At 41.6% G+C, this 15,524-nt stretch overlaps 1 protein-coding gene and 1 long non-coding RNA gene across 9 annotated transcripts in view; one reads left to right on the top strand and one right to left on the bottom strand.

Annotated features, from left to right (window-relative positions):
* Positions 1-2,463, bottom strand: part of LOC144586512 (uncharacterized) — a 12,253-nt gene extending 9,790 nt beyond the window's left edge. Inside the window, exon 1 of the long non-coding RNA XR_013541377.1 lies at positions 2,370-2,463. This is a non-coding gene — a long non-coding RNA (uncharacterized LOC144586512). The remainder of the gene's footprint in view (positions 1-2,369) is intronic.
* NRG1 (neuregulin 1) overlaps positions 1,755-15,524 on the top strand; it is a 746,295-nt gene continuing 732,525 nt past the window's right edge. For 7 of the 8 annotated variants that reach the window (XM_020801406.3, XM_072991959.2, XM_020801402.3 and 4 more), the window contains exon 1: positions 1,755-2,529. In XM_020801406.3, the coding sequence (XP_020657065.3) occupies positions 1,770-2,529 (760 nt within the window). In that variant the 5' untranslated portion in view covers positions 1,755-1,769. The remainder of the gene's footprint in view (positions 2,530-15,524) is intronic. The other variant, XM_072991963.2, reaches the window with a different exon arrangement.

Raw genomic sequence — 15,524 nt, 5'->3', positions numbered from 1 at the left:
CATCTCTGTGTACATATGGGACTGAGACCTGATTCATGTTTGCACAGCTACTCAGTGAAGAATATGTGGTGTGGTGGCCTTCTATGAAGCTCTTTGTGCAAACTGTATATTCTTACTTTGAGTACAGAAATCTTTGTTGGGAAGTAAAATTCAGTGGAAGCCTCTTTCGTCGCTCTATACTGATGTATCCCTGGAGAAGGAAAAAAGTAAATGAAAGGAAAGACATGGGTGGGTGATTGACAACAGCTCTTGGGTTTGCTTACAAATTAATACAATCAAAAGTGCTAAGTAATGTCAAACAGAACCCTTCATAATTATGTCAGCTAAGACAGTGGCTTGTTACCTAAGCAAATTGTCCTCCAATTGTTGGTGGGAGATACAAACCTACACTCTCTGATGACTGATAGAATGTCTCTGTGGAAGAGAAGGGTCTAATGGGAGCACCGAAGAAGGGTGAAATTCTGTTCTCCAAGAGAAACATAGAAATAGGAATATTCATATTCTAGAAGCAAGTCTAGCTTTATTATCCACCTGTGTAAGTTGCTTTGAGCTTTTTGGAGGAGGACATAATGATGAGACAAGACAGTTCAGGCTGTGATGATGGATATGAAGAAGCCTACAAAATCACCCTTTAAAGACACAGCAGATCTGCTGCAATCCTATGCAGGCCTACTCAGAAGTAAGAGTGCATGTGGGTCTCTCTATTGGGAGAAAGATGGCATCATCATCGCCATCCCAGGTGGGGCAGCATACAAATAAGAAGACACAGTCCTCATACAGTGAACATCCGTGTCTGGGCCGATTCCCGAGTTTACCTTGTGGCCCCAGTACACTGACATTTGTCATTTATTTCTATTGTAGTAGTAGATTTGAGCGCGTTGGCCCGCCTGCAGCCAGTGGATGTCCAATCTCATGAGCTAAAAATCACTTAAGGAAAAAAAGGGTTCCTGAAAGCCATTTAGGCAAGGCGCTAAGCGCGTGGTAGAGAACCGATGGAAAAGGGAGTGTGGGCAAGGTGACATCTCCCGACACGCCCCTGTATTACTGAAGGAGTCGAGCCCGGCCAGAAAATATATGTGCGTGCCTGTAAGCTCTGCGCAGGTGAAAGCTTAAGATGTGAGAGAAGGGGGGGCGGGGAAGACGCGCATCCTGTCAATCCTCTTTCTCTCCCCCCCCCCATTCCGCGCTCCCTCAGCGGCAGAGAGAAGAGAGCGCGCGCCAAAGAGGGCGCACGCAGAGCTCGCACCGAAGGTAAACAGAGCCCAAGAAACACATGGTTGCTGCCGCCACGGCTGGTGGCGGCGGCGGCGGCCCGGGCGCCCTCTCAGCTTGGCGAATTCGCCGCCTCCCGGCCTCCTGCTCGCTCGCTCTCTGTTTCAGTCAGTCAGTCAGCTTCAGCCTTTGCTTGCAGGAGCTGCTTTGGGCGGCAGCAGCGGCGAGAGAGGACGGTTAACAGTTGGGCAGTTCTCCTCAGCCTTCTTCCGAGCCACCATCACCACTTTGCGCAGTGACAACGACGCCGAGAGGAGCCTTGGGCTTGGGGAGCAACGGCTCCTTCCTTCCCCCCCATCAGGCGCTTTCCCGCCTTCCTCTTCCTCTCCCCACACAGTGAGCAGCAACAGCAGCAGCACCCTCCCTCCCCCCTCCCTCCCTCTCCGCCAGGCCGGGTGGCGCGCAGGTGGCAGTGGCAACGCGCGCCGTGAGGGGCAGGCTGGCAAGGACTTAGAAGAGCTCGCCGCTGCCCTCCGCCGCCTTGCGGTCCCTCGGCCATGGCCCCCTGCCGTTGCTGTGGCACCCGCCCGCCGCCGCCGCCGCCGTCGCTGCGTCTCCTGGTCCTCTTGCTGGGCGCCTCGGCCCTGTCGGGGGCGCCTCCCCCCTGCTCATTCTCGCCGACCAGCGCGGACTCCGTGCAAACGCTGGCCCGGCGCGCCTCGGTAGTGATAGAGGGCAAGGTGCTGGCTCACAGCGTGGTCGAGCCAGAAGGAGGAGGAGGAGGAGGAGGAGGAGGAGGAGGAGGGGAAGAGACGACGTCGCTGCCGCCGCGGCTGCTACTGATCCTGCCTGAGCAACCCACCGCCTCCACCTCCAGCTCCTCCTTCTCAGAGACTTTGCTCTCGTCCTCTCCGGCACCCAGCCTCCCACTCCCGCTCCCCAACCTCGGCAGCCCAAGCCCGGCGCCCGCCTCTTCTTCTTCGTCCTCCTCGTCTTCCTCCTCCTCTTCCTCTTCCTCCTCCTCGGTAGCTCGGGTGCGCGTACACCAGGTGTGGCCGGCGAAAAGCGGCGGGCTGCAGAAGGACGCGCTGCTGTGGGTGCTGCTGCCCGATCGGGGCGCTGCCTGCGAGAGGAGCCTGAAGGAAGGCAGCCGCTACCTTTTTTTCATGGAGCCGCTGGTGGTCACCTCCAGCCTGAACAGCACTGGGTCGCCGCCGCCGCCGCTGCCGCCGCTCTTCCGGGCGTCTTCCCCGCCCCTGGAGACAGGCAGGAATCTCAAGAAGGAGGTCAGCAGGGCGCTGTGTACCCGGGGATGTGGTAAGTGGGCTGACGGCTGTTGAAAAGAGAGGGAGTGAGAGGATCCCTGCCTTGGCTGGCCCGCAGCAGCCACTCTAGCTGGGCTTTAGGGATAGGTAGGTGTGTTAATGAGCCGGGAACCTGGGGGGGGGGCTCGCCTCCTCCTCCTCCTACTCTCTTTCTCCCCACCGCCTGTACTCCCCCCTTCAGACCTCCGCCGCACTCAGGCTTTATCTTCTTCGTCATGAGCAAGTGGATTTGGTTGCTTCTTCTTCAGGGGAGAAGTTAGGTGACGGGTGGGAAACTTTGTGAAAGCTCTCTCAGCAACAAGCAGGCGAGGAGTTGTTGGGGGGGGAGGGGGGCTCGGGTTGCCTACGTAGAAGCACCGAGCCTCTGATCTCCCTTGCCAGTTTGTATTTTGGAAAGGTAGCTGGTTTTGCCAGGAGGAAATGGTGTTTCAGGCCATCGGGAAGAAGAGGAAGGAAAACAGCTGGGCTGTCTGCGGATCTCCCCCTCCCTCCTTTATTTCTGAAGAGAAGGCCTCGTGTGTTGTATTTGCTTTCTTTGAAAAGGGAGGGCACTGTGAAGATTGGGGGCTGCTGCCTGATGGCTGTTTATGTTGCCATGTTGTGGTTTGGATAACTTTAGTGAAGGTGCTTCTGCCCGATTTGGTTGGATGTTCTCTTGCCTCCAGAGTTTGTCTTATGGCTCTTGAGAGTACTCCCCGGCTAGCCTTTGGAGTGCATGTGTCCTGTGGAAATGATGGGTCCAAAAGGGCCCAGTCATTTCTCATCTGTGACTTGTGGGCCCGCCTTTAAAGTCTATGCGTTTCTCCAAATGCATTGCTATCAACATGATGGAAAGAAGCTGTTTAAACCAATTTAGAGTGCCTAGCATTGCAGTGAGTGAAAAATGTTAACAACCCCTCTTTGATACAAATTAGTTCCTCAGTTATTGTGAAATGCAGAATTTAACTGGATTGTTTGTGAATAGAATGTCCAGTCATGTTTTATTATTATACCCGGAATTCACAGAATATTAGTCTTCTTTAACATGAGGTTTGAGGTGGTTTATGTGGATGATTAAAACAGCCGAGAAAAGATGCTTCCTATCAAATTCAAAATCTTGGCAGTCCTTTCTATTTGATGTACTTTCACGTGAAGTGAGACTGATGTGCATTGGCTCGTGTTTTTCTTTTGGTTATTTATGTGATCCAGTGCCTTCATAAATTAATAATCCTGCTAGCATTTTTAAACCGCTTTCTGCCAAATTGCCTCAGAAATGCATAGGGGAGCTGTCCACAGTAAATGGTGCTGATGCTGAGTGAATGACGTCGGGATTCCCCAGGACTGGCGGATAGATGTCACTGTAAAACAAGGGAAATACTCTGTGGGGACCTGACATATTGGCTGGTATAAAAGCCGAACATTTCTCTACAGCAGTTTTTTTTTTCCTTGTGGTGCAGAGAGAAAAAGGAACATGCTGTTTCAATCCTCTGTAGTAAGACTTCCGGTATGATTAAACAAGATACAAAAAATGATTCAATGAACTGCAAAACAGAAGGGAAATAAGAGTGGAAAAAAGGGAAGGTTTAATTTTGTCAGCTCATAAACATCGTAGTGTGTCTCAAAAGTATATCAGCCATAGCAAAGCTTCAGGTTTTTCTGTGGCTTTCATTCAGCTGTTCTGGGCCCTCTTATACAAACAATTTTGAAATATATAGGGTAATTTCTTTGACCAACAACTCCCCTATGCATTTTCAATCAACATTTAAAAATCAGAATACTTCAGTCATTTTGGAGTGCTACTAACAGTGAGAAAACAGGACACAAAAAGGGGAGTTAATGTACAACAGTTGTCACAAAAGGGAACAATTTTGGTTTTTTCTTCCATCTGTACCTGAAATATATCAACATTTACAGCATTTTAGATATTCTCAGGCAAAAAAATTGAAAATGTAAAAATAATAGACAAGTTCTTCATGCAGAGCTTATACTTCAGAAAATATATTTGGTTCTGCTGCTGCTTAAATTAAGAAATGTGGAAAAAAACACCTACTGGGGATCCCACAAGCTTTTTTCTTTATTCATAATAAGCGATTGTTCTTTTCCTATCCTTGGAAATAAAAAGGAGAATAATTTAAAATCTAACATTAACATACTCAGCACTTTCTTATATTTTCAATGATATTATGTATTGACAGTATTTGTTACCTAATCACTGCAATACTGAGAATTAATCAGTGTATTTTAGAAGTGAGCACAAAGCACAGCTCTTTTCTGCTTAATACAGGATTCCATCCTATTTTTGCTTCATCTGTAATAAACTGAATTTACGCAGCTTCTGGGACCTCCCAGTATATGGTAGCCCCTTTTACTTTTGTGGATGTTGGATCTAACTGCAAACACTGTTGATGCTGATGATTGGGGCAAACTCTCTTTTAAAGTAGTATTTCATGAATAATGAATTGCACAGAAGTATTAAAGAGAATGTATGATTAAAGTCTCTGTTTCAACACTTAGCGGTTCAATTCATTTATCATGCTGCATCATGGTTAAGAAAATATAACTCTGGTTTTATGTGACTGCTGAACTAAGAAACCATGGCTTAACAGTGACTAGCAATCAGAATCAACACTTAAAACAGTGTTGCAAACCATTGCTTCTGTTAATTCTGATCCGGCATGATGTTCAAACTGATAAAGTGTACTAGTGGCCATTGTGTTGCTTTTAGAGGCCACTCTGTTTAGATCCTCAGGTTCAGAGAATGCAGAAAGTAAATTCAAATGAACAGGCTTTGCCTGAGCACTGGGAAGCCCAAACCATGGTTTGTGTTCTAAACTGTTGTTAGCTATGTTGCTGAAACTGATCCACTGTTTGATCAGTTCAAAGACAGTTCAAAGTGAGATGTCCTCAGCCAACAATTAAAGCATTTTTTTCAAAAAAAATCTTAGAATCTTACAACTGCAGAGCTGGAAGGGACCCTGTGGATCATTGAGTCCAGCCACTATCAGGGAAGCACAGTGGGGAATCAAACTCTCACCGTCTGGCTCCAGAGCCAGATATGTAAACCATCCAGTAATCCATGTTTGAGAAAGCTAAGATTCATTGTCATGTATGAATTGCATGCTAGTAGTGTTTAGTATACGATTTTTACTGGAAGACTTAAATCAAGTGATTAATTCTCTGTCAAGTGATTAATTCTCTGTCTTTCTCATTTCCACCCCATACATTTAAACATTTCCTTTATTTTCCTTCCCATCCCCAGTTCAGGACTTGATGAGAAAAGGGAATGAATTTTACATTTCCAAACTGCTTTATGAGTTCAAGTGAAATTCTCACAGAAAAAGAGTTATTCTTCTCTCCCTCCCCACTCCTTCCCTCAACCACATTTTGCTCATTTATCTAGCATCATGCATCCCTATACAGCAGTTGTTCCCAACCTTGGGTCCCCAAATGTTCTTGGACTACAACTGTCAGAAATTCTGGCCAGCAGAGCTAGTGGTTAAAGCTTCTGGGACTTTTAATCCAGGAACATCTGGGAACCCAAGGCTGGGGGCCACTGCTATAGGCTAAAGACTATGATGTGATCATTCATCTCTTCTCGGAAAAAAATGGTCCCACTGACTTCAAAGATAAATATCACATACAAGATTAAGAAAGAGGTAAACCCTTTCTCATGCAAGCTGTCTAATGAAGGGGAAGCCCAGAGAAGGTCTCCTTGATGCTACTTCACCTGTCTTGTACTTTGTAAATGATGAGCTATGAGCATCTTCCTGTGTAGAGTTCATTGCATTGGAATTCTGAGATTCCAGCATTGATGTTGATGCCTGCTACAATGCATTCTCTGTATACAGCATGTTTACTACTGTTCTTATGAACACAAACAGCACCTGGTTAAGCCTTTTGTGAGGAGGACATGCTAGGTGTTTCTAGGGAAAAATCAGTGTGAGGAATGTGAGTTCTCCCTCTTATACCAGAAGGTAGCAGTGAAGACCCTGGAGCAGCCACATTAGTTTTGTTGACAAGACACCTCTCCTCATGGTTACAACATCCTGAGAGAGCTAGCCCAACCGCATCAGTGTGCTTGCCTAGTGCTGTTACTGAACAGGGTGCCCCGTTCTCCGGTCCTGTTGCCTAAAAATTGCTCCTATTGTTGTAGATTCCCTTCCCTCTTTAAATTGCACTCTAGCAGAAGGTTCTTTTTTTAATATTTGTATTCTTTTATAAATACTTGTATACTTACTGTTTTTAGCTTTTAAATACTGTTTTAAATGATGTAAGCAACCTTAGGTCCTTTTGGGGAGAAAGGTGGGATAGAAATATTTTAAATATATGTATGTAGGTATGTTGCACTTACTGGGACATTTACTAGCTATCATTAATTATTGTCCTGGAAAGAATCATGCTGTCAGAACCATTCAAAATAATATAGTTATACATTCTGCACAGTATATCAATGTTATAATTATATTATTTTTACCATTTTGAACTATATAATTTCAGATTGCACATATCTATGTGCATGTTGTGGAATCTGAATGTTCACCCATGTAAATAGTCCCTTTTATATAGTGAATAATGAAGGAGATATTAGTCCAGTACCTGCATGAAGAATCTAGATATTTCTTGCATCTGTAGTCTGAAGTGTTATGAATGAGAAGCAGAATTACTTCAATCTGTATCATCTGCACATCATCTGTTACTGAAGATAGGTATACACAGATGTTTTGCATATATCCTGATAATGTATTTCATACAGGTGTGATATGCAGTGCGGTTTCCTGTGAATGGTTCTTGTTCTTTTGTCCTGCATAAATATCAGTGCCCTCTATTTTGCTTTTTCTTTTGGTTCCCTCCACACAAGAAAAGGGTTGGGACTAAGCCATACAGTTGATTAGAGAGAACCATCTGGCCCAGGGCTTCTATGATTGGAGTCTAAATGAGCTAAGAAACATCTGTGTGCTTCCCCCACCCTTGAATCTGTGCAAAATGGCCTCAACTCTAGTCAAAATTAAAGTCAGCATCATTTCTTTGTACTATACATCTTCAAGAAAGAGAGGTGGCCTACAAGAGATGATTTGTTGATACAAAACATGGACTTTGTTTCTGTTTGTATATATGTGATATTCTTAGAACAGTTCCCTTGCATCTATTGATCTGCTGTATTTCAGGCATCTGGTGATTTGCATTTTCAGTAGCATTTAATGTGCGTTGGCCGTATGCAACCATTCACATGAAATATTACTGTGAAGGATTTTCTTTACATTATTAAACAGATTTTTTACTCAACAGTACTCATTTAATGGCTAGCTGTACATATAAAAATGCATATTTTTTGCCAAACCATTTTGCCTAAACTTAATAGAATTCTGGTTTACATTTTATATCATATTTGATAGAAACCAGTGTGGATTTGATTTAAGTCACGGTTTAATTTTTTTTTTTTTTGAAAAATTTGATTTTTTTAACTTAAACTTTAAAAAAATTAAATTGTGATTTAAATAATGATTTAAATCAATTTGATTTTTAAAAAATCATTGATTTTTATCCACTCTGATAGAATTTCATCAGGTAAATTAGTTACATGATTTACTTACAGTTATTTGATGTAATTTCTTGTGTTGTTTGAAATCCATTATTTACTGATGACAAAGTTACTACTGTAACTTCTCATGTTGTTTAAAATCTCATGTTATTTCAGATCCAGGGTAAAGTTACAAGTTTGACTTCTCATGTTGTTGGCAATTCAGTGTGTATATTGTCCTATGGCTACCTTGTCTAATTTAGCAAAATAAACATGAAAGTAGTCACTTGGGAAAACTCTCTTAAGGACAATCAATTTAAAAATGGTTTTGAAAGCTAAATAAATAGTTCCGTTTATCCACATTGAGGATTACGTTTCTATACTAGGTTGGACAGACACAGTATTAATGGAAGTTGCATACATGTCCTCATAGACACAGCAATTAGATACAGTTCTCAGGAGATCTGAGGTTAAAAGCCTTCTTTTCTTTTTTTAAAAAAACAAAGCAATCTTAAAATAACTGGTTGCAAATATCACTGACCTATGAATGTTTCTCATGAAGAAAGGAAGGAGAAATAGGTGTAATGCAGATACATGATGATCGGACTATTGAAATATATTATCAGTAAATCTTCAAACAGTAAATTCAATTTTAAAAAGTGTATTTGATAATCAGTGGGGAGAATTTCTGTTCAGTGAGGGCCTATTTTAAAGTATTTTACTTGTGCTATGTTACCTGAAATGAAAAACAATACATTATGGATTCTTTTGCTTTCCAACAATGGTTGATATCTGCTATTCATTAAATGTGAATTATTTTTGGCGACCTTCATTAGTTGAATGTATACTTATTTAAACAAAATTGATCAACCAGTGAATCAGTTAAAAGGTAGTTGAATGATCAAATGGGAATATGTGTTCAGTTTGCACCGCTGGCTCTCAATCAAATATCACCTCTGTGTTACTTGCTAGATAAACAGTTGGGTACAACATGTGGTAGCTGCACATTCTCCCAAATGGCATAATAATGTGCATTCCAGAGCTGGAGTTTATTTCATCTAAACAGAGTTTGGAAACTATAAGGCATTACGTTTTCAGGTAACAGGGTTCAATAATGTCATTTCTACAAAATAATGTTGCAATGTGAAAAACCTTTATTTTCAGGGATGTAGTGAATCATGTTTACTCTTTAAAACCTCAGACAAAATTTGATCTGATTGATAAGAATTTGTCCCCACTGATCAGTCAGATGAACCTGAAATTAATTCATCTATTGTTTGCCACTGGATAGCTCAGTGGTTAAGATATCTGACTGTGGAGCCAGAGCCTGAGAGTTCAATTCCAAACTGTGACTCCTTGATAAGAGGCTAGACTCAATATCCACAGGGTCCCTTCCAGCTCAGCTCTTGAAAAAGAGTTGGATGCAACAAGCTCCTTGAAATTAGTCCTATAAAAATTGCTAAGGGGATAGATGTTTGACATAAAAATGTTCTGAAAGTTCTGGAAGTTGTTAGGCTGATGGGTGACATTTAAAAATGTAGTGTAAGTAAGTTTGCCAATTGACAAGTCATAGTGCAAGGCCAGCAGGCTTCACTGCCATATTTCACCAATTTCACATGTGTGCGTGCTCTTCATGCTTCCTATGCAAGCCTCCATTTTGTCCGCCCCTTGTTCCAGCGCTCAGTTTACATTTGGAAAACCATGGGCCTCCATGAGCATCCATGGAGATCTCCAGCTGTCTGACCTGCTTGTATCCTAGCATAAACACATACCACAATACTCACCCTTCCTCATCCATCTCACGTGTCCCTTGTCCCCAAGGAGAGAGGGTTTTTCTTTCTTCCCAAATAGATACAGGTCACTACTCCAAAAGGAACTAGCTGGAGAACTTAGGTGCTTTTTGAGTTTGTTTTTTTTCCTTCACTTCTGTGTACCTGTGCATGCATGAGTGTTTTAAGATCATGTTTGTCCATCCCTATCTTCATCACACTCCACCATCTGCCTAAGAGAGAAGATGAGGTAATGAGGGAGGAAGAGAGGGATGTAAAGAGGTTGAAGAGAAGAGAAAGAGATTTGCCAAGCTTCAAGAAAGAGGTTTAGGCCCTTTCCCACAGCAAAGAGACTCTGGGGTCCCTATCAACTTTTCCTACTCCCCCTCCTTGAGAAGAAAAAAAATCTCTATAATCCTCATTCCTGTTTGCCTTCTTCCCATTTGGAACTCTGCTCTTGTGTGTCTCCATCACACTATTTTGCTCAGCAGAGGCAAAGCTCTGCGTGCCTCATATGTGTATGTGTGTGCATGTGTGTACTTTTTTTTATCACCAACCTCCAACCTTTCACTATTATTGCTACTGTACTTACTATGCTTTCCACTGGTGCTGCTTGTTCAGCCTGGATGTCAAAATTGCTAGTTATGACTTTGTTCTCTGTTTCTGTCTGAGACGCAAGATACATAATAAACAGGTCCACATGATCTAACTTATTAATGGAGGTTATCAGTTTAGCTTACAAGTGAAGTACTGAAAGTCTGAATGCTCCCCCAACACATATGTATATGAACACAGCAGATGGAAGATTTTTGGCCCAGTTTTTTCCCCCTGATATTCTAACATTCAATGTGTACATAGTCTACAGGAACAGCAACAGATACATCATGTGAGAACACTGATCACACAATTTTATTTCTTTTCTGGACTGTGGGGGCTTGGATAATGCTGCTTGAGTACATCTGATCCCTGAAATAAGCACCATATGGATGTACCCTAGGCAACAGAAAATGTCAGATTGCACAACGTACCAAGAAACAGCATGCACTAGAGATGCTTTTTAAGAATGTAAATGCTACTGCTGATTAAGTGAGTGGATTACATGACAGTAGTGCCTGCTACTGCTTTTGTCCCCATGTCTGAAATAAGTTCATAGATCTTGTTTTCTGAATTAAAAAACAGCCAAATGTTATGTTGTGTGGACAGTGATTAAGGAGATAATTCAGTGGAATTATAGTGGTCTTAAGAAACAATTCTAGTAGGGCAAAGGTCTTCTCAGTTAAATTGGTCAGTTGTGAATCAAATAATGCTCCCTGGTAAATCTGCCATCTGCTATATTCTGTAATGTCACTGTTAACATGAAATAGGATTATTTCAAGCTTTAAGGGTCTGAGGGGGAGGAATATAGAATAAAGGTTGAACAGCAAAATGTTGGGATAGCATGTAAGTCGTTGCTCATATAATAATTTAATTTAACCCCCATAGGAAAGGTGTCTTTTTACTTTCTGGTAATAGGCAAAATGATCTGTTTGAGATTGTGAATTTTTCTTTAATGTCTTTTAACAGATATAAGTCATAATTTATTATTGTTCAGTGCTCTGGAACTGCACTGCTATGTTTCTGTGTGTGCCAAGATTATCTTCAGAAATGTAATGGAAAACTAAATTGCTATGTACCCTGATTGTTTCATCTTCAATAAAATATGAGTCATGAACAGTAAGATTGGCTGTCTTTACCTAAAATGAATTATATCATAAATTCCTAATATGTAAAACATGTATAGAAGAATTATTTTTAAACAAAAATAGTTACTGATGAGATACAATATATTAAAAGTCACGTCTTTCTGAGATGTAAATAGTTATTCTGAGTGAGTGAGTGAGTTGTGTCACTATTTAAAGTCCATGCATTACTTACTGTGTATGAGTTTAGAGGGCCACCATATTTTATTCTGAGAAATGCTGAGACAGCTTTTAATACTACTGACATTGAAACAGCCCCTCAGGTTATATCAAATATTTCACTGTTTATCTTAAACAACAACAACAACAACAACAAAACCCATAGCAGCTTCCAGTATGGAAACAAATGCTGAGATGTCTCATGAAGGAGAAAGCCACCCTATGCAATTTGTTCAGAAATGCTTAAAATCTTCTATAACAGTGAATCAATACAAATATAGTGATAAGAGGGGCCAGTATGTTCAATTCATGTTACATAGCTTTATTTTCTTTTTAGTGTTGTTTATAAAGTTTTAAGGCAAACTGTGGATTACAGAAAATAGCAGCAATAGTGAGGAAGCAATTTCAAAACCCTGATTAGTTCCACCCTGATTTAGGCCCTGTTTTATCATGTTGGCGGATGACCTGCACTGGGAACTGGTGTAAATGGGTGTCCCACTCTGATGAACTTCTCAGTGGTGCTTAGCACTGTTTATCATGACATGTTTTAAACCAGCTCACAGCAGTGGGCTTGGAGGCGCAATATGGCAGTAATGTCCTTTCCAGGGAAATCGCTTGAGAAGGTAATGCAGATGATACCCATTTATGTATTTTCTCTCTCATTCTAGGAAGGAGTTGAACCACTGCTTTAATATATATACTATAAGGACTGAATACGAACAGATAAAACAGGAATGTTCATGGATTCTAGAGCTGCCCAGTGGCCAAATGGTGAATTTGAAAGTGAAGGTGCTCATTGTGGTAATAACCATAGCCAACCCCCTGCAATGAAAGTCTGAAAATGCAGCCAGCTGGATCAATCCATGTCAAGAAATGAGGGGCAGTGCTTTTATAGAGTTAATAGCTTTGCCCATTCAAAACCACCACACCCTCAGATATGTTTATTTATTATTTATTTATTACTTTATCTTCTATAATATCCCATTAGGCAGTTTACAACCTGTCTGATGATATAATTACAAATTACACAAATATACGATTAATACCATAAAAACTCCATCACTAGCTTAATCAATAAAACCTGCACTTGAGTAAAATTCATTTAAACAAATCAGACTGAATTTAATATCCTAAGTCAATTAGTTAAATACTAGTAAGAACAGCTTTCTTTCTTTCTTTCTTTCTTTCTTTCTTTCTTTCTTTCTTTCTTTCTTTCTTTCTTTATTTATTTATTTATTTATTTATTTTATATCACGCCTATCTGGTCAGGACCACTCTAGGTGCTTTCATTGACTTCCTAAAAACTGATGCTGTCCCCCATGTGAACCTCTCTAAATATTAAGATAATCTTCAGATGCTCTCTTGTGAGTCCAAACAGCCAGAGACATGCTTAGTTGTGACCAGGCAAGGGCCTTTTCAGTGGCTGCACCAAAGCTCTAGAACTCTGTTCTATTCTTTCATTAGTGACCTTCCAGAAGTTTGTGTATGCCTCCCCCCCCCCACATCCCCCAAGGAATGTATTCAATACTGTTGAATGTTTTAAATATTTTGGCTGGTCCTCCAGTTTTATAATTTGTTATTTGTTAGCTAAAATCCTGCAGTCATAAAGGCTGTTGACATCATCAGTCGTGGCTCTTAATTAAGTTTCCTATCCACACCTTCAGGTTCCATGGTTCCATAGAGTCCTCTTTCAACCTGAGGAAATCATTGGGAGCCTCGGGATGCGGGAAGGCAAGATTTCAATGAAAATCACCACTGTCAGGCCCAAGGCTTATGACATCATCAGCCTTTATGTCTGTGGAGATACTCAACAGGGTTTCAGCCGTGATGTAGGCCTAGGCTTCCATTGCAGAGTGCAATTATATTTAACAGGAAGTAAGTTTCATTGAAGCTGGCTGTATAGTTCAGTGAGTTAGGTGTCTGGCTGTGGAGCCAAATGTTGGGAATTCATTTCCCCACTGTACATCCCTTGAAGAGCCAGCCTGTGTGGCCTTGAGCAAGCTCCACAGTCCCAGGACACCCCAGGAGAAGGAAATAGTAAAGCACTTCTGAGTACTCTCAATCTAGAAAATCCTGAAAAGTTTCACCATTAAATTAGGATTGACTTGATGGCACACAGTTATTAAAGTTCCATAGAACTCATTCGGATTTATCTGTAAATAAACATAATTAGGATCAGACTTCAAAGAATCAAAAGTAGTAGCAGACTTTGGTGCGTGTGTGTGTGTGTGTGTGTGCGCGCGTGTGCGTGTGTGCGTGCATGCCTGTGCATATGCATGTGTGCGTGCGCACATGTGCATATGTCTACTAAAATATATGGTGTAAATACTTATATAAATAAGGCAAAAATAAAGTAGTTAAATTAATTTTATCTTTAACACAGCTGCAGATTTGAGTGACAGCAGGTCCACCAAGAGGATTCTAGCCATTTTGAGTGTTGATGCTTAGTGCTTTTGGTTTTATATTGTAGGGATGTTTTTAATTGTTAAATAAATGGTTTCTGGTTTTTGTGGCCTTGAACCCTAAAAGGCAGGAAATAAGAATGAAAGGCAGAATGTTAATGTTAAAAGAAAAGATTACCAGTACAATCCTTTTTTGATTCTGAAACTCTTTTAGCTTTACATTGTTTTCATCATCACCATCATCGTCATCGTCATTATTGTTACTACTGGTAGTAGTATTCTTAATTCCATGGTGTAATCATAGTTAGTATAATCCAGTGGTTCTTAACCTTGGGTTACTCAGGTGTTTTTGAACTGCAACTCCCAGAAACCCCAGCCAGCACAGCTGGTGGTGAAGCTTCTGGGAGTTGCAGTCCAAAAACACCAGAGTAACCCAAGGTTATAATCCATGGTTCATTGTACAGTCTAAAGGTAAAGGTAAAGGTTCCCCTTGACAATTTTTGTCGAGTCGTGTCCGACTCTAGGGGGCGGCGCTCATCCCACTCTTCAAGCCATAGAGCCAGCGTTTTGTCCGAAGACAATCTTTCCGTGGTCACATGGCCAGTGTGATTTAGACACGGAACGCTGTTTACCTTCCCACCGAGGTGGTCCCTATTTATATACTCGCATTTGCATGCTTTCGAACTGCTAGGTTGGCGGGAGCTGGGACAAGCGACGGGCGCTCACTCCGTCGCGTGGATTCGATCTTACGACTGCCGGATCTTCTGACCCTGCAGCACAGGCTTCTGCGGTTTAGCCCACAGCGCCACCACGTCCAGTCTAGCAGTCTAGCAGTATAAATATTTGCTGGTGGCACAAAATGTTCACTTTGCATATCCAGAAGCAAGGCCAGCGCTGCTATTATGTGGGGTGAAGTAGTCACTTCAGGCTTGCACAATGCCAAGAGATGGAACAGATGAAAGCACCATCACAGTATCTGGTCACTTTCCCTTTCTACCCCCCCTCCCCAAAAAAGTAAGTCATCATGCTGTTGCATAATCAAGTGTTAGGCCTTAAACACTTAACAAACTCATTTATTTGTCTTGTTAATCACTTTGCTGCAATGCTCCTCTATTGAATAAATCAGATTATGCCAAGTATTTGTTCTATTTTAACCTAGCAAATTTCAGTCAGGAGTATCTCTGACGGTTTTTGTGATATTTTCATTTTTGTAAAAATTGGATATCTGTATAAGGAACTGCGTCTGCCTTTGAGTGAGGGCACATATGCCAGCAAAGTGGAATAGAAGAATCAGAAACTTCTATTTTTTACAAACACTATATTGTTAATTCAATTGCCAACATTTCCCTCCCTAATTTCATTTTACTGGCTTCTTATTTAGTGCTGTGATAAACTGCCTCACTAGAACAGTTGTTGTATTC

The sequence above is a fragment of the Pogona vitticeps genome, chromosome 2 (assembly GCF_051106095.1).
Source record: "Pogona vitticeps strain Pit_001003342236 chromosome 2, PviZW2.1, whole genome shotgun sequence".
Taxonomy (NCBI): Eukaryota; Metazoa; Chordata; class Lepidosauria; order Squamata; family Agamidae; genus Pogona; species Pogona vitticeps.
Note: the sequence above shows the minus strand (reverse complement) of the source record. Positions and strands in the feature narration are given on the sequence as shown.